At 48.1% G+C, this 27,194-nt stretch overlaps 1 protein-coding gene across 8 annotated transcripts in view; it reads right to left on the reverse strand.

Annotated features, from left to right (window-relative positions):
- LOC101075069 (ERC protein 2) overlaps nt 1-27,194 on the reverse strand; it is a 112,234-nt gene that overhangs the window by 79,926 nt on the left and 5,114 nt on the right. For 5 of the 8 annotated variants that reach the window (XM_029833218.1, XM_029833222.1, XM_029833219.1 and 2 more), the window contains exons 2-6: nt 24,399-25,498; nt 21,486-22,241; nt 15,223-15,378; nt 13,147-13,314; nt 3,779-3,946 (exon numbers count right to left, since the gene is read on the reverse strand). In XM_029833218.1, coding sequence (XP_029689078.1) covers nt 3,779-3,946; nt 13,147-13,314; nt 15,223-15,378; nt 21,486-22,241; nt 24,399-25,229 — 2,079 coding nt within the window. In that variant the 5' untranslated portion in view covers nt 25,230-25,498. Of the gene's footprint in view, nt 1-3,778; nt 3,947-13,146; nt 13,315-15,222; nt 15,379-21,485; nt 22,242-24,398; nt 25,499-26,891; nt 27,096-27,194 lie in introns of those variants that run through there. The other 3 variants (XM_029833217.1, XM_029833220.1, XR_003887765.1) reach the window with 3 other exon arrangements.

The following is a 27,194-nucleotide window of genomic DNA, read 5'->3' on the forward strand; positions in this document are numbered from 1 at the left end:
CATCATGCTAACCCTGACCAACTGCAGTCTTACCCTAACATTAGCGTAACCTTAACTCGTAGCGAAGCTCTAACCGGGGCGTCGGATGTACTTTTTTTAAAGTTTTGCCATATTAAGACCAGTCGTCGGTCCCCAGGAGAACTACTGGTCCAGACAAGGTTAGTGTTTTTGCCAGAAAAAAGCTCTCTGTAACACAGTCACACACTCACACACACACACACCAAACATGTGCCAGTGGTCAAGGTCAGGGTCAACCTTGTGTTTTAACTGAAATGTGTATGACCACATGAATTTCCCCTTGTGGGATAATAAAGTTTACCACTGTGCCAGCACTGAACTAATATTTTCCTTTCTATCAACATGCGGCGGTTCCCCTGCCATCCATATGCATCAGGCTCAAAAGTCCCAGTGTTGTTTTGGGGGAAGTGTGTTAGGAGGAAGAGAAAAGGCCACAGAGTTTTCTTTTCTTTTTAATTTAGAAAGCATGGTCAGTATGAGTCTACATGGTTACACGTTTCTGGTCGAATAAATATGACATTAATAATAATTAGATGGTACACGGGCTGGCCGATTCAACAAAGGGCACAAACGCGGAGCACAGGTCAGAGAAAATGAAGAATAATGAATGGACAGTGGAGCAACTTCTCCATGGAGAAAGAGGGAGATCAAAGAGGAGACGCAGGAAACACGGAGGGCCAGGAACCATCTCTATTTATCTCCCCCGTGCGCCCTCTATTTTTCCTCACAATCAAAGGCTGTGCCGCGCTGATGACACCGCGCGAGAGCCGGCGATGACACCGGGTCAGAGCAGGCGCTGAAAGACTCTGGCACTAAAACAGAGCTGGGCCCTCCCAAGGAAGTCTCGGACAATATCATAACTAACAGAGCCTCTTGTGTAAAGGGCATCCCACACACACACACACACACACACACACACACACACACACACACACACACAGGCGGGATGGGCCGGCGTAATCGTATATCCCTCCACGTGGTCGCCACAGATGTCAGTGACAGTGGATACCAGACTTCCATGCACAGAGCATGCCTTTCTAAAGGCATGAATATGGATGGAGACAACCTCAATGTTTGAACATGAATAACACATGTACGCCAAAACCACACCAAAACCCTCCCTGCCTGTCCACCCCCCCCCCCCCCCCCAGCTAAAGAAAGATCGGAACCACAAACTAAAAAGTAAATAAATAAATGCGTCATTATACATTGGTCACGGTCTCGTAGATTAGGGGTTTGAACAGAGCGTCCACTGTTTCTGCGGGGGGGGGCGAGAGGGATTTTTCAACCTTTTTAAATTTCAGTTTGTAATTGTTTAAATTAGATTGAGCATGTAAATGTTAGGATCAATAAGGCTCAAAATAGAGCCCTAACAAGGTAGCTGTCGACGGCGCCCCAAGCCCCCCCCCCCCCTCCCCTGTTGGACCTCCGTGAATTCAACGACAACTGACAAATGCAGCAATGTTGAGTAGTTTAAGTGTTCAGGTTAAAACCCGAGACATAAACTGAGCTCACGGTGGAAAATGAAATGTTAGACTGTTGCAGATCCTCTCTGAAAGCTGCTGACAGTACGCTGTTTAAATCTGATTCCAACCCGAGGCGCGCCAAACTGGAGTGTTTGGCTCTGACACTGGACGGGCCGACGATAATACCATATCGCTAAGTGCTGACGATGTCGGGGCGATTATCCTGGGTGCGGAGCGAAGGTCGCGGGCTTAAGAAGACTTAACTTGTGGGTGTAATGTCAGAACGATGTCTCTTCCTCAACACGTCTGGTCGCTGCTGATGGAAAATGGTCGTGAGGTCAATAAAGGGGAGCTCAGAGAGGACGTGTCAGAGGAAACCTGTCATGAGACAGAGCTAAGGAACACTTGAGCAGTCAGGATGAAAACTGAAGCTGTGTGACGCATGAAGCACCGGGGCACCTTCCCTTCTCTAGAGAAATCAGCCGCCTCTTATTGTAGCTTAGAAATTTGTTGCTCAGGGAAAACTAAAGTTCCATCGTCCACTCTGTAAGCAGCATGAAATACAAACACACATAAACACACATAAACTGCGTGCCTAAGATAAAGGCAGGAAGTTCTATTAAGGAATTGTTGACGTCACAGGAGGACAAGGCCAGGTCCCGGAGAATGTAAGAGGCTAAGGTGTGTTCCAGTGGTTACAGAGAGGCTTTTACCCATGGTGCACTGCGTTTGAGCCATAACTTCCATTGCTCTTCACGCCACAAACCAACCAAACCAGAGTTCAGGGAAGAAACAGTTACGGGTTCACCTCTTTGGGCCGCGGCACGGGAAATTTTACAAACCTTCACAAAACAGAAGGAAAAGTTTGGTTTGAATAGGACTCATGTAGCTAAACTGAGAATGAGTGGTGAAAAAGAAAACAGTGTGTCATCCTGTGCTCCTCCGTTGTTTGGACACATGGAAAACCAGTCGGAATGTGGTCAGAGTAGAAAAACACTCTTTTTTTCAGCTCCACCAACAGTTGAGTGGCCATTTTACCAGTGAATCAGAGCAAGATTTGTAGACTGAGGGGGGATAAAGAAACGCTGTCACTGCTGGTGACAGACTCAGGAACCTTCCATGTCTTCTTTACCATCTTATATGGACACAGGACGGAGTTTAGAAAAGATGGCGGCGGAGCGGCGGTTCCTTTATCCCCATCAAACGAGCTCTTTAACTGGGATGAAACCAGCAGAGTAGCCTCCAGCTCGGGGTGGACAGCCAGTCAGGATAAACACAAACACCTCCAGGTCACGGCAACATAAAAATGCATTTGGACGTATGAATGCCGGTCCGGCGGCGCACACATATGCACTGATTGCTGGCGATGCATGTGACCTTTGGAGACCCGGCTCATTAAACCCAGTGAGGGGGAGCCGGGGAAGAGGGCGAGGGAGAGCTAATTTGAGGATGTGAGAGGAAACAAGAATGTTCAGAGGGAACCTTTACGTGTGTCTAATTAGTCTATGGGGGGAACTTCCAACGTGAGCACCCCAGGTGGTCTCATGGCCCCGTCTTAATAACTGACTTTATAAAAGTCATTAAGGCCTTGGAGATATGGTGCGAGTGTGTGTGTGTGTGTGTGTGTGTGTGTGTGTGTGTGTGTGTGTGTGTGTGTGTGTGTGAGAGAGAGACAGAGAGGGCAGGTGTAAACAACATTTCCAAGCTCCGTGTGAAAGCACTTTTGACCCGAATGTATCGCCCATGAATCACTGACTGATTCATATAACAAACACTCTCACTTTTGTCTCATATGTTCAGAATCCAGGCAACACGATCTGGTGGCCCGAACCAGCAGAGAAAATCCATTTCCAATATGACCGATCAACCACAGAAAGTCACCTGATACGGTGAGAGTCAATAAACCTGTCACTTTCAAATATTTGTCTTGCTTTCTTTCTCGCTATGAAAGTTATTTAATAGCTTTGACTGGCGTATATATTGAGAGGAAAGGAAATAGATAATTGACATTAAAGAACTATTTATTTATCAAGGATAAACTTCATTTGACTTGTAATCAGAACTTGCTAACTTTATTGTAACATTGTGTTTCCATTAGGCTGCAGCTGAATAGGGCTGCAGTCATTCACCAGAAGCCAATATCCAATAATCACTTTCTCCTTGGAGCGGTCTTTGTGGGCCCATTTTATAGTCAAAACACTAACAATTTAGGGATTAAATATATTCTTAGAGTAAATACCAAGTACTTTGGGTCTGGCTCCGCATCAGTTGAATGGTTAGCTGGATTCAGTTACCTTCTTCTGTAGGACGTTAACCTTCCTCTCCTTCACGTCCAGCATGTCTTTCAGATCTCGGATCTCTCCCGTCAGCGTGCTCTTCTCGTCCGTCAGGTCCTGCAGCTGTTTGGTCTTCTTGGTCAGGAACTGCTCCTTCTCCTCCAGCCGCACACGTAGAGCATCGACCTGCGAGACGCCAACGCGGCGGGAAGGATTATTGTTCAGTTTGTAAATGCCGACGAATCATAAAACAGCATCGATAAAACAGAAACACGAATCACAGCCTTGATTACGATGTAGATGAAGGACACTTGGGGTGAAAAATGAGCTGACAGGTAGGATTAGGCCTCTGCGTGAGCTCCAGCAGCACAGAAGGCTCCTGTCAAGATGTAACATTAGCAGCAGGCCGGGACCCCGAGGCGTAAGATGACGAGGAGTTTATCTCATCCTGCTTCTCTAGCAGACAAGCACTCCAAACAGCGAGCCCTGCCACTAATCCTCCGCACATACAGTTATGTCTAGTGCTTGACCCTCGCGACGTACAGTAAGTGCATGTGTCCTGCAGGCGTGTTTTTCAATGGCAAGACAAAGAAAAGCCCCAGCGCCCCATTTGGTAGGAATGTAAAAGAGAGGCCTGCGAGGGAATCCCAGCTGGCTCACCTGTGCTGGAACATTGGGCCACGTTAGCTTGGCCACCCCTGCTAATACCCTCTTGAGGACTTCGACAACGCCAGGCGCGGTACGTTAAAGAAGAGTGGTGACAAGAGAGGGTTGATTTAATCAGCAGCGGGAGAGACACCAGTGAGAGACGCTGGGAAGTGAGTGGCGCAGCTCGTCCACTGGCTGACCTCCACCAGAGGAAACGCAGCGCGGCTTTATCAGATGGACTCACGCCGGGATGACGGACAGCTAACACATCAAGGTTATTAACCTCACTCTTCTTTAATTTCCGCTCCAATTATTCCTCCCCACGGCCAAATCTATCCCTCTCTCCCTGCTCCAGGCTGCCATATTACCTCCCAACAGCTGCGCTTCGAACTCTACAGGAGTTTTCCTATTGCCGTTTATAGGTTTGAGTCCTGCGGAGAGACGAAGTGACATGTTGGTGTAAGAAACTGTTTCAGGGCCCAGGCCAAGGGGGAGGACATTTGCCAGCTATGACGTTCCAGGATTGTATGTTTCTGTGAGGACCGGTGTTACGGCCTGTCGAGAGAGAGAGCGAGAGAGAGAGAGCGAGCTCACCTTCAACAATGTGGTATGAGGGATTACTGCATTTTTCCTCTCCAAATTACTTCACCTATGATCACTGAAGCAAGTTCCTACACTTTACTGTTTCAGCCCTACACCCTCGCTGCCAAGCGAACCACTAAAATTACAGCTTTAGTGTAATAGCACATTAGCGGTTTAATGTTAAATGCTACAATTTTGCCACCTAAGTAAGCAAAAGGAGCTAAAACCTCATCAATAACTCATTCATGCAGTGCACGTCTCTGTGGGGTCAGACTTTGACGTTAAATGTCAGGCTGAAGACGTGTAACAAATTGACTCTAGCTTTTTGCTAATGTCGAGGTTGTGGTTGAGGTTTTGAGATAGCCTGTACGATAACGACACTGATGAGATAGCTGTACAAGTTTTTGTGCCTGTGCGTGTGCTGTGCTGTCATGTAGCTACAGAAAAATCTGTGGGAAAAGCCTCAAAAAGACAAAACAGATTTGCTCCCTTCACTATTTCTCTGATTTCTCTGCATATCAAGGAAACAAGTAAGAAGGACCTTGGGAGAAAAAGAGCGTTCGGATAAGATGATTTAAAAACATATCTACTGCATCGTCGTCCCACCTCCCACAAAACGCCTCCCAGGCTTTCCAGCCTTCAGTCAGCACCATATCATTTAAAAGAAATTGAAGTGTTTTCAAGATTCTGCGGCTGCAGAGCTAATTCTTTGGGATTTGTTTCAAGTAACACAGTGGCAAACTTTAGTTCTTCAAGCGCATTTGCCTATATTCTAAAGGAATTGTGTAACACATACATTTGCCTGCATGGATACACACTTTACATACTCTATCATACTTGCCCTGACAGGCAAATGTGGATTCTGGACTCCGCTGAACAAAGTAAAACAGAGGCTTAAAGAAAACAGCTCCTCTGTTTGTCCTCGGCTCCCTTTTTCCTGCCTCACATTTCACCATAAAAGTTTTTCTGGCAGGCAAATCTGCAAAGGTATCAGGCCCAGCGTCAGCACCGGACCACAGAAGCCGCATATGTTGTGGAGACCACTGCAAAGACCTGGTGATGGACCAATTCTAGCACAATCCAGGGTGTCAGTAAAAGCCTGCATGACCAGAACTGGGTCTTCCAATTTGACATATTCTGTGATCGCCTTTGTATGCTGGTGAAAATGGGATGGTGACGCTTGCTGAATCCCATGACTGGGTCTGGTGGAACGTATGTGACTGTCGAGGCCTCGACGGCTGGTGCTGCAGCAGCGCACACAGCTGTGTGAACAATTCACAGACAACCTGTGTAAACACAGCAGAGGGCAACCATTAGGTTTGATTTATTTAAAGGAAAACAGGATGAAAAGGATCGCCATAATACATGAAATATCATCAGACGCGGCAGCCAGAGGATGAAGCCCATCTAGCAGGTACCTCGCCTCACCTCCTGTTCAAACACTCGACCTGGGAGTCGACTTAGAAAGCAACTTGTCTCAAGTCGGGGCTAAAGTTTGACAAGTGAACACGCCGTAACTCCACAGACATCCTGTCTGTTGCACAGCAGGCTTCTGAGTTACCGCGCTGTGCCGGAGACCAGACGATATAAAAGCAACCAATCAAACGCTGAAGGTGCCATTAATCCAGAGAGATGGCAGACAAGCACCCGATTCCAGGTAAACCTTCTCCTTACACTCCTGTTAGCACAACCGTTCCAAACCCTCCCGTTTTATGCTAGGTAGAGCAAAACTACTGTAGACGTGGGCCCGTGCACGTTCACAGCATGGGTTGAATCCTTTCCCTAACCTCTCACAGGGCTCACGCCAGACATGAGGACGCGGGAGAAACCGGCTGGTCCGTTGCGTCATAAAGCTAAAGTCTTAGCTGAGATCAAGTCGTACAATAGACTCATCACCTCGGGGGTGATTTGGCATAATGACTGGATGTGCAGTCGCTGGCGGTGGGGGCTGGAAGGTGGATGGTAGGGCGCCGTCACTGTACAATTGAACATCTGTGAATCCGACTGCGGCAATGCAGCTGTCTGCCCAGAGGCTCCGGAGCAAACAGGGAGGGCACTGAGGTAAAGGGAGGGGGAAAAGACAAGGACCCACACAGACACTATTCAGAACTCCCAGAATGATCTAACAAAAGCATCTTTGTCACCAGCATAAAGGTTTTGTTTTTTTCTGCACAGCCATAAAATTCAGTTGCGCAACTCTTTCGGTATCGTAGCAAAGTTCGAATATATGGCACATTTAACGTAGCGGGGTCTCCCTCCATCACGCCATCTCTCACTACAGGCACACAGCTGCTTCGGTCCCTCTTTCACCCTCCATCTATCATCATTACCTCCTCCGACAGAGACGGACACACAAACACGAGATAGACTGCGGCCGCATGAAGGAAGAGGCGCAGCGGGCGTTCCGACTCATTAGCGCACGCTCCTTCTTTGATTATTTTTCCTGATCACTTCCAGCACTGCAACTCTGTTGTTACATCCTGTTTCCAAGGAATCCATTTCCTGTCAAACCGCGGTGAGAAGTTCCTCTGGCAGACGTGTGCGGAGCGATCACACATGCGAGGGTCCGCTTGAGCCTTTCAAAGTTAGCATATGTTAAGTTTGCTCGACAAGCAAAACAGTCTTTTTGTCAAATGCAGAGCTGGTTTATTTGTTCAGTCACAAGAACGCAATAATTGCAACCTTAGCAGAAAGATATTCCTAAAATATCTGGTCAGCACACGGGACTTCTGCAGAGAGTGTGTGTGTGTGTGTGGGGGGGGGGGGATGGCGAAATGTCTGGCTGCTCTCCCTCGTCAACTAATTTGACCTTGAGAAAGCTGCCCAACGCCAGAAAGCGTCAGTGTGTGTAAAATTAGAGGTTAAGTGGTGTGAAGCAACATGACCCTGAGGAGAGAGGAGGTCATGCAGAGACAGGAGAGCATTGTTCCTCCTCAGACATCTCGCTTTCCACAGGAGCGAACCGGGCCGGGCCCTCCGAGTCTTTCTGTGCATCCAGAATACGCGAGAAAAATCCATCATCGAACCTTGAATCGAAAGTGTGATGAAGCACGCACGAGGTTCCGTGCTCGCGTGCGCATCCGTGCGCGCCATTGTGGGATTCTTTGGACCTTCTCGTATTTTCTTCCTTGCACATAAACCATTAAACATCGCAACCCTGTTGTGACCCGTAATCTCCATTTTATTGCTTTTCCTCCTGGTCTCTGAAGAAATCGCAGAGCTTTATTTTGGACCGAGCCATGTTTGCTCGCAGGAAGGGGGGGTGGAAGCCTCCCCTAGCTCACACTCTCGAACAGCACCGCGGCGGCGAAGACCGTGGTCGACCCAGTTCTGCTGAGGCTGCGTAGGACCCGCTATCATCTGCCACGGCCAGAACAACAAAATAAGCTTTTAAATGCCTCCATGAAGGGTAGAATGGTACCGTCTGGTATTGCACACAGATCCAGCGGCAGGACGCAGAGTTGGAAAAATTTGAGAGCAGCCAGGACTGATCACGATCTCGCAACTGTCGCCTTAAACTGCGTTTGTGTGTTTTGTTGGCTGCAACTAGTTCATGTGAGCGAATGCAGGAGGAAAGAAGAGCTGCTGTGATGTTTAGAAGGACAACAGTTGGTTAGAAAAGTGCAATGTCAAGCAAAAAAAGTGGTGATATTTCATGGTCATATAATTATTTGAGTGAACTAAACACCATTGAAAGGGGAGTATTTTTCTTTACAGCCATTAATTACATTTACTCAGCTGTATTTTATAAAAGAAAACAGTCTTTGTAGCAGCTAATGTCTGTCTCAATCTCAGCGCTCGTTCTTGCCCCCACATATGAGGTGAAAAAAACCAGAAAGGATGGAACTGGGCAAGAACAGGGCCTGTGAGGAGGCAGCTGGGCGCAGACGATGGCGGGATTCGAATTCTGGAAGGGAACAAAGCAGAAAAGAACCACTGAGAAAACAGCGTTGGGGGGCGCAAAGGACAGAGCGCAACCAGGTCGGGATCACATCTTCTCTCCGCCTCACTACCTAACGTAACCATCCATCAACAAAGAGAACAAGGAAAGATCAACAGCTACAGGCCGGCCAAGGCCGGAGCGCAGCGCGTCATCCCATCACTCACTGACAGGAGCTCCCAGCCCTCCGTATCCATCACGCCTCTATTCTCTCTCCCCTCTCATGTCCTTCTGCTCCACAAATCCCCCATTCTTTCCATCTCCCGCTCCAGATTATTATGCACTTTCCTCCCCCATTAATCACGCCGACTGGCAGCTCATTTCAGTCGTTTTTGACTCATTTAGATCTTCTTCAAGTCATTAAACTCTGGCCGCAGAGCATCAAAACCCAGGGGAGCTTTTCTGGCAGAGAGCAGCTGATGTGTGTGAGGCACACACCCGAGGAAACAGGAGTGGTGCACCACGCAGTCCTTCCAGCCGTCGCGGACATGTTAATCACATTGCACAACACATGCTGTTGTTCTTAGCACCTCTGCTGGCGATTAGCGAGCAACAGAATATCAAATATGACGCTCCTGATCCAGGGTTCGACTGAAGAACCTCGAATACTCTTTGGGTCTGGATCTCATCCGCGTGGGTAAGCAGCCACCTACAACATTCCTGCCTTAGAACAATATAAATCAAAAGCAAACAAAGAAAGACCTTAAGCAGCGTCTGCCAAAGGTATTAAATAAAAAATTATTTGCCGCATCCAAAAAAATAAAGATATTATCTGTGACTAAGCCTGGGGGATTTACTCGCTGCTAAAGCAGGCAGCAGAGGCAGCATTAAGAGGTAACACTGGGAAGAGCCAAGAAATGATTTCTGCAAAAACAGATGAGGTTCTGCGATACCTTTATGGCCGGCCAAGAACACACCGGGCCAGTAACTTCTCAAAGAGTCTACAGCATCGCAGATCACATGCAAAATTTCCTAGCAGCATCTGCTGCTGTGCACGTCAAAGCCTAATTTACGGAGACACATCTGAAGAGATGCCACAGCCTGCGTTGTGGATCCACATCCAGCCAACAGGTGCTCTCGCTGCGCCCCAATCCAACAACTAATGAAATTGTTTCTTTTGTCTGATCGCGTAATCTCCAGCATTCAGCGCTCTGATGACTAACGGCTCATCACGCAACATTACGGGCTTTAGACACGATGCTTTACAGCACGATGCAGAGCAGCACAACTCATTTGCCTTTTCTTCCATCCTTCTGTCACTTGTGAGATAATTTGACAGCACGTAGCAGAGAGGAACGAGCTAAACTGAAGCTAGCAAACCCTGTTCACCCTGGATGTGTGGCCTACGCCTGGTTAAATATGCAGGAGAGGCCACCTGATCCGCAGGGCTACAGTTACAGCCCGACATTGTTCTGATCAGGACAGGTAAGGCCGATACATAGTCCGTATTAAAAGGTCGGGTATCCACTGACGGGGCCGGCGCTACCGCTTGCTATTTCCAAATTTCCCAGCTATCTCGGAGAGGGGAACGGCCAATTTCAAAGCTGTCTTTGACTTTGACTGACAAATAAATATGCGCTGATTTTCCCCCTTCCCTCGCTCACAGTGTGGGCTCTGTTCCGGGAGCGCTCGTCTCTGGGGGCTACCGTACGCTCTAATTTACGGCGAAACGAGCACACGTACGGCACAAAGCCGGGTCTGATGGGTCGCCGGTCCCGGCAGCACGATAATAATGTGCGATGCGGAAATATGCGATGTCTTGTGAGAACGGCTACACTCTCTGGCGAGATGGTCGCCAGCAGAGGAATGCAGGCGCACTCGATATCTGCACTCATCCTCCGCCGTGCCCATTTAGCCCGGAAACCTTAGCCTTCCCGAGCAGGGAAAAGACCACTTCAGTGGCAGGATGAAGGCTCCCTGAGACCGGAGATGGTCGCTCAGTAATCAGCGCTGACAGGGCCCGTGTTTGTTTGTGTGCGCATGTGTGTGCGCATGTCGGCGTGGTGATTAAGACGGTCAGATCCCATTACAGCTGCTGGAGAAGAGGAGGAGAGGACAGTCGGCGGGGAACACTTATAAATATATATAAACACAGTTAAAAGACTACAGCAAAATCTAAGTTATCACATGTTTTATGATCATTGAATGTTTGATAAGAATCGGATTTTTTAAAAGTAAATGAGTTAAAATTCAGCGTTTGGCATGTTAGTTTGCATTGAATGGCATTGACGAACGTCCTTAATGAGCCCTACAATGAAAATAAAATACTTGCACACGTGGCTATAACAAACATGCCGTTTTTATCCTTTTCCACACACACTCGTTTTCGGTCTGAAGAAAACAAAAGAGGAGCAGAAAACGAGCGGGAACAACAGTAAATCTACTCTGTGGGACGTTTACAGTTGCCCAGAGCTTTGATCTCTGCGTGCAGGTGTGTTGGTGCTGCTCTGCTCAGAAACTTTCAATGCTGCTTGAACCGTTTTGCTCTGCAGAGTCCCTGTCCACCGTTCTGGAGGCTCAACACAGGAGCCTCGGTGCCACCAGGATGGTCCTGGGTCAAATGGAAACGAGCAAACGTGATGCATTTAATCTGCATTTAATCCATTGATTCGTGTAAAATGACACAAATTTCTCATTTCTTTCATATCAGAAAACAGACTTTAAAAAAGAGGCGTGGACCTCGTTATTGACTGATTTTCCAGAAATGTTTCCCGCTGTCGCTCGAGTGGTTGTCATGGAAACTGCATTGCGGGAACTTCGTTGTGTGAATTTGGTGGTGTGCTCTGCGTGGAGGAATAAAACATCGCTCAATTTATAAACTGTCATTAGCCACCAGGCATTGCAGCCGCCGGCCATTTAAAATAATACGCTGCTGCTTCTGCCATCAAAAATGTCTGTGCTGAGACGCAGACATATGAAGTTGTGTTGGGTAACAGGAAAAAAGTTGTGGCGGGAAAAGATCGAGAATTTAGGGGCGCTCTGTGGCACTGATTGGATGTCAGGAGAGTATCGTGAATTTTCAGGAAACCAGCAACCCATTTAATTATCCTCCTCTTAACGTCGCTTTTTAGTCTAGAATTAATTAATCAAAAGCAACCGGGTTATTTGTGACACTTTGTCAGGCACCAGCGGGTGAATGTTCGCAGACAAAGACGTGCACAAGCACCAGCTGCCCACTCCGGGCCGTCATTTCCACGTAACTCTGACAGATATATTACCTGGAACAACCCACTTCAATTATGGTCTAAACCATAAACTACATATAAAGATGGATGATATAAGAGCGTGAAGCCAAGGCCTCTCATGAAAGAATGCTGCTATAAAGGAAAAAGCTCTGCCTCCCCCCTCATTCGCCCCACATTATTTGATGTAGGACTTGGGCCAAACTGCAAACTGCGGATTTTTTTTCCTGCAAATACGGTAACTGTCACATAAGCTCTAATCTTTTCTGCTCGGTTTAGTCTGAATTAGCTATTTGATACCCCCATTGCTACCGTGTAGCCCTCCAGCTGCAAAAATCCCCAAACAGATATAGTTCATGCGTGACCCCCCCCCCCCCCCCCCCCCCCCCCCCCCCCCCAGATTAATGTTAAACCCTGGCATCTGCGCTGCGGCCCATCGCGCTTAAACGTCGGCCTGAGCGGCACGTTGCAGTCCAGAAAAAGACGCCTTTTGTGAGCCACGACGGCCGCGTGTGGTGGCGAAGGAATGAACACGTGCAAATGTAAAATTAGAAGCAAATGGCGCTGATATGCCTCCTGGCCCCACCATAGTGGTGCACCTGAGAGCCACGCACCAACCCTAGTGATACCATCTACACACACCCCCCCCAACGCTGGATCCTTCAAGTACGATGTAGTCAGCTAAGTGCAACGACATTCTTTGCGCATGCATGCACAATTAGGCCTAATTTGGTCTCAAACTGCTTCCTGTGAATGATGAGTGGGCATAGTTAGCAGCCACTCCGACAAAACCAGATCTGAAGAATCATTTCCAAGTACAGAGAAGAGTGGGGAATGTTGAAGCCCCCCCCACCCTCTTCCCACACACACACCACACATTTTGCCCCGCCCCCGGCACCGAAACGGTCATTACAGCCACACAGGTTGACGGCCCACCTGAGCCGACTGAACCCCCCCAGCACAAGCCAGATTTATCTAAAAGTGTCTTTCTGTAGATTGTGTCTTTGTCCCAGACTGGACTTGTGTGTTCTCACCTCCGTCTGCAGCGTGTTGGCGCGTTGCTCCTTAGCGCTGAACGACTCCTTCAGCACGTCAATGTGTTGCTTGCAGTCGGAGTTCTGGTTGGTCAGCGTCTCCAGCTTGGTCTGCAGGGCCTGCATCTCCGACTCCTTCTTGTTTAGCTCCTGTTTCAGCTGTTCTATCTGACAGACAGAGGAATGACACACCGTAACGTGTCCGTACATTAGAACAATGAACTTTATGCATGTACACACTAAAGAGCGCCATGGATAATGACGTCCATGAGTGATTATTTCAATACTGAATGATTCGGCCCACCCCAACTGGTCTTCACTCAATGGGGGCCTCTACTGTCTGCTGCATGGACACACCAATCCAAACATATGGAGGGGGGGGGGGGATACAAACAGCCAGACTAAGTTATGGGGAGCGATATTACACTCACATAGCTGACAGATTACACATTGTTTTCAAGAAGGCCATGCAGAACAGGTCAGAAATCCACAGAGGAAATCAAACGTACCAACAGAGGGAGGTCTCCACGCAGGGGCCAGCTATGTGGAGGAGATTGTCATCTATCCAAAAAATGATCCAAAAAATGCACAAAGCTGATTTGAAAGGGAGATTTTTTTAATTGCTTGAGCAGGGTTTAGTTTATGAGAGGAGGATTCTGAGCAGAGTGGAGCACGGACAATCAAGCCGCGCTGTTAGAAAGGACAAAAAATAATACCTACGGGAGGGAAGGGACTTAATAATTGGAGACTGAGGGCCAAAAGGTGATGTGTTAGGCTGGATAGGTGAGACTACTGATGGGATATAAGAGGAGGAGGATTAGATCCAAAGGAAGGGAATTAGGAGCATAAGGAGAGGAATAACATGAGAGAGATGCTAATGAGTTGTAGCTGTTTGGATGCTAATGCTAGCCAGAAACTAGCCACTAGCACACAAGAAAGAGGCTCTGCTGAAATTGAAGCCAGCAGCAGCAACCCTAATGGGAACTGGGAGAAAAAGAGGTGACATTTTCCCAGCATTGTGGAACAATGCACCAAATCTGCCAAATGCTGAGTGTGCCTGTCCGGGGCAGCTCCCTCGCCCCGACACCTCTCTCTCGTAACTGCATGTCCAATAATTTCCCTTCTGTGGGATTAAATTGTTCTTCTTTAGGGCTTAGTTATACTGGAACAAATGTTCATGTTATGCGAGTCTGTGAAAGCAGTGGGCCGGGAGTCTGTCCTCACTGTTTCTCTTATCGCACACCTCAACACCAGCCTGCGCCGCCGCTGAAAGAGCAGAACTCCGAGCGCTTCAAGGATATAGGGTGAATTTGTGGGCCAGAGCTCATCCCTGTGTAACGCAGAAAGATGAGACAGCGGGAGGGTGATGTATATCACGGCGGGCCGGGGGGGCGGAGAGAGAGCTCTGTCCTCTGCTGTTGTAAGCTCACATTCATCTGTCAGGGCCCCATTCATAAAAACATCTCTTTTATGATTACATCAGGAGCCCCGCGCAATGACAAACGGGTCCTTCAAAGAGCGCCGCTAATGACCCAACGGGAAACATTTTCACATGGGCCTCAGCATCACAGACGCTCGGCTGGAAACCCGAAACTGCGTTTTTCTACTCCCCTACAGAATCTTCATGTGATTATTTAACCCAGTCTGCAGCCTGGGGCCGTCTTGGGATTCAAAAGTAAGGCTTCCTCCAGAGCAGCAGGCTTCAGTCCAGTCCTACAAGGCCCCAAATCCAGTAGGGTTTTCTGTCCTACCTAGCAGGTAACGCCTGCTTTCACCTGGGATCCCAGTATATATCCCAGTATAACCCAGTCCAACAAGGCTATCCAGCCTTGTTGGACTGGGTTGATGAACCTTGCTTTAGAGTTCTTCTAATGGACAGAGTTCTTCCAGAGACAGTGAGGACAGTGAGAACTGCTCAGGGCTGAGATGATCAGAGGTCAGCACAAAATTGAGTCACCACACAGGAAATCATAGTAAAGCAACTGTAATGATCCAACATGCAAGATATGAATATCTAACCCGTGAGGCTTTTGAATCAAACATGCACCATGTCCGGTCATGCAGGAGACGTTCTACCTTCATCTTCATGAACTTAGAATGGCTCTTGTAGACCTCCACCTGCTTGAGTTCATCCTGCCTGTCGTCAGGTTGCAGCAGGCCGCTGGTCTTTAACATCTGGACTTCGTCCTCTAAATCTCTGATGTTCCTCTCCAGGGAGGAGATCTTGGTGTCCTGAACCAGTGACAGTGGGCAGGTGTCAGCAAGACTCAGCAGATGAAGATGATTGGCTCTGTTCCACCATTAATACACTCAGTCCTGATTCTTTCTGTCCTCTTCCAGCTGAAGACATCCTGCAGGTGTCTGCCGCAGTAACGCTGCAGGTCTGCAGTAAAATATTAACCTGGGTCCCCCTTCAAGGGTGCTGGAACATTTCAAATCAGAAATGCACACCTGAATTCCATCGGTCGTGCTTGAGGAGGTTGAGCACAGCTATTCAGCGCTTGCAACGCTGGATCGGCGACACCAAATGTTTCAAGCAGCCGCCTCAAGGTGGGACACAAATATATACATATACTGCGCATTTCATTCACCTTTCAGGTCGTAGCACACGTGAAAGAAGAGGAGGAGGGGGAGAGAAAGAGGCAGACTGCACAACGCCATCAGCACCAAGCGCGGGGTCAAGAGCTAGCTGACCTTTAGTGATCGCGTGGGGCTAAACCATCCAACACAGCAAAACAAACAGGGAACAGGGAAAACAGATACAGGCAAAACGTGTGTTGATAAAGAAGTGTGGGACGTGGACAGGAATCCTCCTCTTTGGTGAGATGGCACAAAAAAAGATTGGGATGCAGTACAAACCCAGACGAGAGAAAAAGAAGAAGTAGGACATCGCAGAGACACAGGAAAATGTGTTCCTGGATGTTCTTTAGGCCACACTTTAGAGAATGAAAGGCTCATCACCGTACCTGCCAGATAACATCGGGGTCGAAACAGAAGGGGGCGCTGGTGCTCTGCAGCCCGTGATCAAAGACAAAAGACATCAACAAAGACATCAAACACTGGGTCAAACACGCCGGAAAGAGCTCCTCAACCCCTGCCCCACCCAGACAGAGATGCTTCTATCGTTCCGTCATCGTCCCTGCAGCGTTTGCTTGGCCTGGTCTCGCAGCCCAGTCGGGTTTAACTGGACCCTGAGGCAGTTACAACGCTGTGGGCATCCCGGGACGGCAAATCCCAAAAAATAAGTGTGGTTTTCTGGGAAAGAAGCACTTAAGGAAACAGCCTCTTGCACGTGCTGAAACCCCATATGGGCTCTGTCGCAGCTCTGACGACTTCAAAGTGCAGAGATGAGAGTGAAAGCTTCCATGTGTGACATTTGAAACAAATTGAATAATTGCTCAGCGCCGCGCAGTCCAATAATGGATCGCACCGCGGCACGGCCGCCACGAAGGCGTGACAGCAGAATACATCGGGCCTCGTTGGCCAAACGTTCCGAGAACACGCGAGATTCGGATTCTATTGGATTTTGCTGTTCAGCAGCAGAAAGTCTGCACTCAGTTCCTCCGGCCGCGCTGTCACGGCTGCAAGTTGACAGCTCTCCGTGTTTGGAAGCTGGCGTCCTCTTCTGTTGAGCCCTTTTTAGATCATTAACCTTTACCTGGAACATGCATGGAGCTTAAACTACCAACCCACATATACATAACAGTTAACTTCCTTACCGGTGCCAAGGTTCAAGGTTTATTAGCCCGAGGCTAATCAATAATTGATGGTTTGTTGAAGGTCACCCTATCATGATATTCACTAAACGCATTCACCAGAAAGGTCCTGATTGTCCTACCTTCATGTCAATGACAGCCTGCAGAGCTCTGGTCTTAGCCGGCTCAGCCTGAGGCTGGGTCCGACGCTGGAGCTCCTGAGGTGGGACCCGGTAAAAGTAAGCCTGGCGGCTCAACATCTCTGCTGTCTTAAAAGACCCCCCCTCTGCTCTTCAGCGATCCGGCTAAGAGCTGGTCGTGGTGTCTGTGGCAGATGTCCCTCACATCCAGAAGCCCTCGCTTAGCAACGCTTTGTGCCGGCACATGCGCTCAACTTCTCCTATCAATAATTAATGGCAGCTCCGGCCTATATGATTGTGTCGCCTCACGAGTGCGCACACATGGTGGGAAACACTTGTTGAGCACAAAGGTGTGAAGACAGGATGATTCATAAACACACAATGCCAGAAAGGCAAAGAAAACATTGGCCGTCACCACTTTTCTTGACATTTATCCGACCTGAGAAGTAGTGAGGGCAACAATCTCTTTGTAACTGACACCCTGTTGACCCACTCAGATACACATGCCCCCCCCCCCCCCCAGCTCAGCAACGCACCAGGAGCTGCTCAGGGCTGTGGGGACCTTCTGTTGTGGTAGAGAGGGAGGGGTCCTTCATCAGCTATAAATCTCCACCCTTCAAACCTGGAGGCGACCTGCCCTCGAAGTCCTGATTTTGTCACTGTAATTTAAGTTTCTTACATCCCGCCTTCATTTCAGGAACCATGTTGGCTCGCCAAGAAAAAAAAGGGGGGGAAAGGTTCTCAGAACTAAACCAATGCCTTGAAAGTACAATCAATTGAACCAAACTTTATCCCCAAAAGTCTCCTACTAACTTTCAGAGGACCTCCAAACCACTGGTTTGGTTGAGAACAGAAGTAGCCATGAGGCAGAGCTGGACAGAAATCCAAATAAATTCAGGGATGACTGAAGCACTATAGGAGGATCTTCAGTCGCGCTGCTGCTTTCATTAACAACAAAACCTTCCCGACAATTTCCCTGGATTATTATATAAGGCCAGTACTTGAGGTTGAGAATGTGCTGTTCGGATTTGCCTGGAAATGGCCCCCGCCTGGCATTCACACATGACTACATCCAGGAGAGGTGAGCAGCAAAAGGACGCATGTGTGAAAAGAGCTGATTGTTGAAGCCCCAAGCATGAAAGGTGCTTCAGCCGCAGTCTGTGGAAGCAAGTGGAGATGGACTTCTACACGCAGATGACACATTTGTGGCCACACTTCACAGACACTGATGACTTCACCTGATTCCAGGCTAATTTGAGTCAGCGCTGGTTTGGGATTAGTCAGTATGTTAGCATTAGTCAGCGGATCAACGCGGGAGGTTGTGGGCGTAAAAACGAATTACTAGACGCTTAATGGGAAAACTGCCTTAACTTTCATCACAGCACTAACGTCAGAGCCTGTGGGAAAGAAAGGCGTGGCTGGACAGGGCTGTTTTAGTTTTGTTCTAAGAGAATGAGGAAGATGAGAAAAAAGTGGATTGAATGAATCTGCAGCGAACGCTGGTGCTGTAATGTGAGACGACACCGAGCTTTTGTCCCTAATCATTTCTGTCCTCAGCGGGAAGACTCGTCTGATGTGCCCTGATTACAGGAACTACAATCAGAACATCAAACCGTGTTTTCTAAGATTACACAGCCATTTATTTAGAGGCCATTTGAGGGACGATTGCATGATGTAAGATTCCATCTCGTTCAAAAGACATGTAGGGTCGCTTGATACAGTGCGGATTTACATTGACTTTAACGGCAACTGTGTGTGTGTGTGTGTGTGTGTGTGTGTGTGTGTGTGCGTGTGTGTGTGTGTGTGTGTGTGTGTGTGTGTGTGTGTGTGTGTGTGTGTGTGTGTGTGTGTGTGTGTGTGTGTGACAGCAGAGTTTTTTGAGGTCACAGATGGTGATCGGCGTGCTGCAACTACCTACCCACAACTGACCTCAATCCTGTTTGTAGACCTAAGCGATAGGATACCTGCATAATCCTGGGTGAATTAAGGAAAATCGCTTCGACTAAAACATCACTGAAATCAGCATTTGGAAGCACGTTGGCTCAGAAGCAACAGGAGGACTCTTTGCTACAGACCTGAAGCTGTGTTGGTCAGCAGAAACACAGCTAAAGGGGGTAAAATGCAACTGAGACCAAAAATATAAAGAAAAAGATAACTCAATGAATCTTTACCTCCTTTCAGTACGTCGAGGAAAGAGTTGGTGTGAAGTGCTGAAGGAGAAAACCACAGGAAATCTTCAGATAAGCAGAGCAGAATAGTTTCTGGGTGATGTTCTCAACACCTGTGCACACTCACACTCTCCCCTCATGAACTCTGCAATATTATATACATGAAAGTAGGTACACGACACTGTGTGTGTGTGTGTGTGTGTGTGTGTGTGTGTGTGTGTGTGGCTGCAGGTTATGCAGGAACAGACCAGTGGTGTGGCTGTTATTACTGAGTCTACTGGGATCCAGCCGCTGGGGAGAGCCGATTAGGCCCAGATTTATGCTTCTAAGTGTGTGTGCGTGTGTGCGCTCGTACGTGCGTGCGTCACATCACGCCAAATTTAATGTGCGTGACATATGTAGTTAAATTCTAATATAACACTGCCACCCTGTGGACATTATGTGTACTGTCAATGGGAACGGAAGGGGAAGTGGTTGGATCCATATTGCTCCTACATATCTTTGGCATACTATAAAAGTCGATGCATAAGGGTGGGACCTATAGACAAATTCAAGTTTGTTAATGTGGCTTTACACCTGCCAATGATCTGGCCTCATATATACTGACATAAACACACAATGTAAACACACATTCTAAACCCAGTCCTCTAAAATAGCAAAAATTACAGAGGGAAAAATCCCCATTCCAGCCCTCAACCACCTTTGAACAGCAAAAAAAGCAGAGGTGAACCCAAAATGGAGGCATTTATTATCCTGGCTGAAGCCAAACAAGCTGGGTCATTTAGAGAAAAGTAATGGGTGCAGTAATGAAAGGCATTTGGCCTGCTTTCCTTTGGAGCTAATCAAAAGAGCTAAGAGTGCCCCCCCATCCCAAGTCTGCATTCACTGAACATCACAAGGTCATTAGAGGTTAGACTCCTACACAGGTAGACCTTCTATAAAATTGTATTTTATTATATGAACATAGGTATGAGCTCATGTATTGTGAATTAGCACAAAGAACTAAAACAATGTAATAGTTGCCACTAAAATGAATGAATCTAACTGCTAAAACATGTGATCCAGACCAAAATAAGCTCTACAGGACACAAACACCAAATCAAGAACCTACAGTTACCCCCAAAATTGAGAAATAAGCTGCTGCACATGCACACACACACACACTCTCTCTCACACACACACCCCACACACGGACCACATCACCCCTTCTCAACCTCAGAGGAGCGAGAAGGAAAGAACAACAATTGGCTCTCTTTTCAATCAGGGCGGTCAGCATGTTTTCCCTCATTAATCATGCATTAATATTCAGACAAACACAGCTTGTTTTTCTACCTTAGAAAAACAGTCCCCACTCCCATCTCTCCCTCCTCACCTCGCACACCCGCTCACCCTTCCTCCCCCGTGCACCCTCAGTGTGTTTTTTAAGCTGACAGGTGGTTAAAAATAGCACGTGTGTGTGAACAGGTACTCACCTTTTACGGAACAGAAGTTTGTTCCCATTTGTCCCATGCAGACACACACTCACACCAGTTCCACCAGCATGAGCTCACACACCCATGCTAACACGCACCACCAGCCACGAGGGAGCGTCCACAGATGTCTCCAGATGTGCACGCGCGCTCAGACACGCGCACACGTACGCTCCCACTGGGAGAATCGGATGGCCAACGCAGGAACGGGAAAAACAGGAACATTATGATGCGAGCAACAGGCAGCACAGGCGTGTAAAACACACATACGCATGCAAGAAAGTGAAGGCTAAGAAGATTTAGGGGTTAAAAATAAACAAGGTAGGAGCGAGAGGCACTAGTCCTCCTGGCAGCCGGTGCAGAGGCACCACCAGAGCTCAGAGGAGGACTTCGGCTCTCAGGCGGAACTGCAAATATTTTGCAAATATTTTAGCTCTGTGGATACGCTACGTGCTGCAGGAGGAGGGCCAGAATGCTGGGAAACCAAGGGTGGTACACAAGAAACTGCCAAATGAACATACCCAGCATGTCCAGGGACACCACACACACACACACACACACACACGGAGTCAGATTGTAAAACAGCATGGCTGAACACAGGCTTAGAGCTCTCCACAGGTTAATCTGGCCCATTGATAAGACCCACTGAGCTGCTTCCTGTTTCCTGGTTGTGTATCATACAAACAGGTTTACACACAATCACAATGGTCCAAAATAAGAAGAAAAAACATAAATAACAACATAACTAGTGCAAACGACACCAGACTATGTGCGCGATAAGATAAGATAAGATAAGATAAGATAAGATAAGATAAGATAAGATAAGATAAGATAAGATAAGATAAGATAAGATAAGATAATACACACCTCTCTCACATGCATGTTCTCTTGGTGTGCTTCAGCTTCCTGTGCTGCCATGGTAATGATGCCAGCCCTGTGTCCTCGACTCCAGGTCCCTTGACCTTGTCCCTGCAGTAACTCCAGCAGCCTCTGGATGCTCTCGTCCCGAGCGTCCAGCGTCTGCTTCTGCGAGTCGATCCTGGTCTCCATCTCCTCCATGGTTTTCCTGAGCAGGAGCAGCTCCTTGGCCTGCCGTTCGTGGTCTGACTGCAGCCTGAGGAAATTCTCCTCTGAAGGGTCCAGGGGAGGGGGTGACAAAAAGCCGTCACATCCAGGAATGTGGCAGGGACTGCAGGGCTGCAGTGAGCTGGAACTGCGTCCCACTGCCGGGCTGGGTCCGGGGCCAGGGCTGTACAGGGGCTGACTCGGGCTGGTCCTCGGTCCAGGCTGGAGGGTGTTAGCCGGGCTGACTCTCTGAGCGGCTACAGCCGTGTTACAGCCATAACCTGGGCTGTGAATGATGATATCAGCTTCCTGTTGCCTCGGGCTGTAGGTGTTGAAGGGGCTGGCTCTCAGGCTGTTCTTGGGTCCAGGACTGTGCAGGTTGCTGGGACTTTGTCTTGGGCTGTGGCCAGGGCTGAGCATCCCTCTGTGATCTGGGTCCACGTGGAGCTCTCGATAGGAGCCGGAGTTCCCCTGCTGTCGCTGATGCTGTAAGCGACTGTTCATCTCCCTGTGAGCCCTCAGCTCCTCTTGGAGCTCCTGAACTGTTAGTGGGAGTTGCTGAAGCCACAAATAAGACAAGACAAGAAATTGGGAAAAGAACAAACAAATCCAAATATTAAAATATTAAATGTGTGTTAACAAAGACTCAAAACGGAGACTCTGTTCCGTGGGATATCTCCAGACTGCAACAGAGAAATGGCATTTTTTAAAATATACACAAATTAAAGCAAATTACAGAAATGATGACGGTGTTACGTATATAAACCACTAGAGGGCAGTGTTCTCTTCAAAGCGGTGTACGATGCACGTTTGCATTGAGACGAACACGAGAGAATAAAACTGTAACATGTTGGTTGAAACCGAAGGGCTAAAGTACTAAATGAAATAAAGTGTCTTATGTACATAAACTGATTGAAAAGACCTTAAATGACACATTATTATTCGCTCCAGAACAAATATTCCTATACGAGGTATCTCTAAAATAGGTCTGCTTTCTGCATAGTGCATCACTTAAAGCAAGTAGTGTAAGGATTTATTACACCGGTGAGTTCTTGCTGATGCAGTGAGTCAATGATTTGTCAGTGCAGTCGTCACTGCGCAACACATTTCAATATACATTCTTTCCTCATGGCATGAAATGAAATCCATCTTTTTTAGATTCATTACAGAAATTGACTAGCAAATGTGGAAAATGAATTCAACGTGGACGGAAAAGCTTGTAAGTAAGTAACTATAATTAAAACCATGTTCCGTGGCCACAAAGTGCAGACATAGAACTTTTTTTAATGAGATATTTTGACTCCTCTGAGTCCAGAAGGTGAGCGATGATCGCTAAGGACACGGAGCTGTGTCGTGGGAGGGAGGTGAGGGTGAACGCAGATAATCAATGCAATGAGCTAACACTGCATTTCAAGTCTGAGTGGGTGGACAGTCCTCACAAACACAAGCCAGACTTTAAACATGTACACACACACGCACCCACACACACACCAAACAAACAGATGGCCAGTGCACAAAGCTGACTTGCAGCTGAGAGCAAAGGTGACATTTCTTATGCTAATTTCCAAGTTTGCTTGGCAGGCGAAAGTCAGTCAGAGTGTTTAAAAGAGCAAAAAAAGAAAACAGGTGAATGGTGAAGGAGAAATGAGAGATGAAACGGAAGAATAAGAGATGTGAACAACAGTGTGAAACCAGGTGCCGTTTATTTATGGGTGTTGTTAAAAGTGGACTGACGTCACCGTGCCAGATTGAATGAACATGATGAGTGTATGAAACAACAAAAGTACCCAGTTCTGCTTTTAACATCAGATATTATGCCAGCTTAATGAAGTCTGCACCTTGAGAGCGTCCTGAGGTCTGCGTGGGGGCTCTACACGTACTTCCAGGTTACCAGACAGAGTGTGTTACACAAATGCACGTTAATGTTGTCTGAAAGAGCAGAACAGAGACAAAAACACATCTGTCTGCAGCCATGACGGACGAGCCTGAAAGCATCACAGCGCACGTGTCCCTGTTGCTGTTCTCTACTTCCAGCGTGCATGTGTTTGTTGCACCGGTCTCATATAATAGGATATACTGAGCTATAAATACAGAAACAGAGATCCGGCTCCTTGGTTACGCGAGGCAGAAGTCAGAAGAAATCGGGTGTGATATAAGTTCTGTGTGTGTGTTTGAGAGGTGAGGACAGGATGAAGGGATTCGGTTGAAGGTGCAGCAGGAGTCCCAGAAGAAAGTGATGATGCAGACACACGAGTGACGGGAAGATGATGAATGGTGGGACGCTGTGGTGAGACAGGTGGTTAGTTGGACGGAGCAGCTCACAGCTTTTCTCTTTTTTTGCCTTAAACTCTGCTTCAACACTTAGGATGGAACTCGGGCTCATTCCCATGGAAACAAGGACGGCACCGAGCCTGGAGAACATGGCGACAAATGAGCTGCTTTTCCGCACAACCTTGAAGGCAGGAACAAAAGGCGGGCGCACATGTAGGTGGTGCGCTCACAAAATCAAGGAGTTGCTTCAGAAAGGATGGTGCCCATGCTGATGATAACAGTGACATCATCATCATCATCATCATCTGGACGAAGATGATGATGATGATGATGATGAGTCCCAACATTTTCCAATCAAACTGGTCTTTAAATGGCTGATTTGATCCTAATATGTAACGAATCAAACTCCAGACAAACTCTATGACCCCCCTTCACCCCCCTCACCTGTAGATCCTCGTGGTTCGACCTGTACTGATCCTTCAGGCTCCTCACCCCTTCCTCACGCCTGACGCCCTTGTCTCTTTTCACCTCAGGGCTCCAGAAGTTGACGTTGTTCGTGCTGCAGCTCCTCCCTCGGTCCAGCTCCCTCCTCAGGTTGTCGTTCTCCCTCTGCAGATTCCTCAGCTGAGCCTGGACATCAAATGTGGGGGCGTCTCCCTGTCCAGCGGGATCCAACGCTCGCCCGTGCTGGCGCCGCAGGCTGGACGTGCCGGCGGGCTCCAGGTATTTGTCTTCGTAGGGGTCCGAGGAGTGGTGCAACGCAGAAGAGGTGATGTTGGGGCTGCTGCTGCCGATGGCTCTCGTTCTGCTGCTGTTGGAGGAGCGGCTGGTGCTCCTGCCCAGGGTCATGGTCCCTTTGGGGTAGCCACCAGAGGGTTCCAAGGAGTCCTGCTCACTGGGGTACATGGTGCCTGAAGTAGCATAGACAGCACTCAAGGACTGGATATTCTCCATAGACAGGGTTTTTCCCCCTGGAGCTGTCCTCGATCCATGAATGACCCCTTTAGTTGCAGGTTTGACCTTTGAACCCGGCCTCGACCCTGACCCTTGACCTCCGGCCGACTTTGACACCGGCGGAGGGACGCCTCCTGAAACACAGCCCGGTTCCAGACCGGAGCGGGAGCCCAGCGTGGTGCTCACGGCCTGTTTGCCTTTTCCCAGTTTGGAAGGTTTGGGAAAGCGTGAGTGAGACGCGCTGCCGTCAGCGTGTCCGCTGCCCTTGGAGCCAGCAGACAACTTGCTCTGTGACGGCTTGGCTCTGATATTTAAAGGCATTTTTCTTTTTTTAGGTGGCAAAATGTGGCTTCTGGCAGGAAAAACTCAGGGATATTTGCATGTCCCCTTTAGGAACTGTAGCAACTAGCATTCAAATAAGGGCCAACTGTTGACCTTTCAGTTCTCCATCGTCCAGCCCCGACTCTGACAGGGTCGATGCAGAGACACAGAGAGGAGAGCGGGCAGGTAAAGCAGCACTGAATGCTCGTCAGGACACAGGCGGGCCAGCAGTCTTCTGATGTTACCGGCACCCCTCGTCATCAGGCGTCCTGCACAAAGGCAGAAACAAGAAGAGAAAAACCATCAAACGTGGCTCTGTTGTGTTCCAATCCCACATTCCGCTACAATTCCTCTTTCTCTTGGAGGAGGTCAAATAGCAACATGCTCTATTTCACTTAACTAAAGAGCGGAGGGGTATTAGTTCAGCTAATTAGAGCTACAAGGAATGCAAAGTGAACATGGATTAGTAAATAAATAGGTTTATTTGTTCAATGATTTTCATTCCCCATATTCTGCTTTTGTTGTTGTATGTTTGGTTTTGTTTGTTTTATAAATCCCAACAGCACAGATATTGTTCAATCATAAATTCATGGTCAACATCTAACTTTCCCAACGCAGATCTCCAGGCTGCAGCCTGTGGAACCAGCCCGTCGGTCCGGCTCGCTTGTGATTCACGCTCATTAGGGAAGAGGTTAGCTTCCAGTGACAGGTCATCCTCAGTTCACCTCGCTGCCGTTTGTGTGTGGGAGAGCTGTGTGAGGTCCATCTGTGACCAATCCTGAAGTGGTTGACATGGCAACGAAGGAGCGACCCACATAAGACCCCGGAGCCCAAAGTTCAAATCGGAGAGACGACACAGAAAGTAAGGCAAGCACAACCTTAAAACCACATCAGCTGTGTTACAGAATGCAGAAAATTGTAAGAAAGTATCTGTTCCACCCTTAATTCAGACATTAGCAACGTGGCTTGCATTTTTTGATTTTTGATTTCAGGACCATGGACAGCACACACACTAAAATAGGAAATAACCACGACAAACACACAACAACTAAAACAATTAAGATGGAAATGTAGGTAAAACTGTCAGATCTAATCCACGTCAGCCCAGCAATCTATGATGGATCAAATATTGAGGACTGCCTGCAGCGAGGAGGCAAATCCAAATCATAATCCCACCTCTAATCCAAGCAGATTGGGCGCACTGTACAGGATGCAAATGGCAGATTGGTTAGGTCAGCTTGTCAGTCATAAGAGACCTGTCAATCCCTCATCCATCATTGTTCCAGACAATGAATTTTAGCTTAACGCTTAGAAATCCATCCGCCACTTCTGGGTGTGATGTCGCCTCACCGGTGGCGCATGTGCTTCGACCCTGGCCACAAATGTTCAAAGATGATGCAAACCTGCACATAGCCAGGTAACTTGGAAACACGTTTCGTCGCTAGCAACATATCAGATTCCTTTTTTTTTTTTTTTCCCTTTTGTCTCTGTAGTGCCACACATAAATGCACCTGGTCACTTTCGATGGTTACGCGTCGGTGTGCACACCAAACCAATGCCCCGCCACCACCCCCACCACGGGCAGAAACACCGCTCAGCTTAACAGCACAGCGTTCAAAGGCAAACCTAACAGTCGACCGGCCCTCGGATGCCTGCACTTACTTTTGAGCCCAGCTGTTGCCGCGTAGAGAAGCGTCGAGTCGCCGCCCGGACACGCAAAATCCCCAGTTTCATGCCCACAGCCGCACATACAAGCACCTGTCCGACATCTCATCTTGCTTTTCCTACCGAGCTGACACTCCACCCTGGAAAGCACCCATTTCCCCCTGTGCCCGTGCGTGTGTCCAGCCCGCACAGCGCGGACGCACGGGTAACTATGGCCATGAGGGATTAGTTTCTCGCTCATATATGCGCGCGGATGCAGGAGTTTGAGCTGCTCTCTTACATAATAATTAATCTGCTACA

This window comes from Takifugu rubripes, chromosome 3 (assembly GCF_901000725.2).
Source record: "Takifugu rubripes chromosome 3, fTakRub1.2, whole genome shotgun sequence".
Classification (NCBI taxonomy): Eukaryota; Metazoa; Chordata; class Actinopteri; order Tetraodontiformes; family Tetraodontidae; genus Takifugu; species Takifugu rubripes.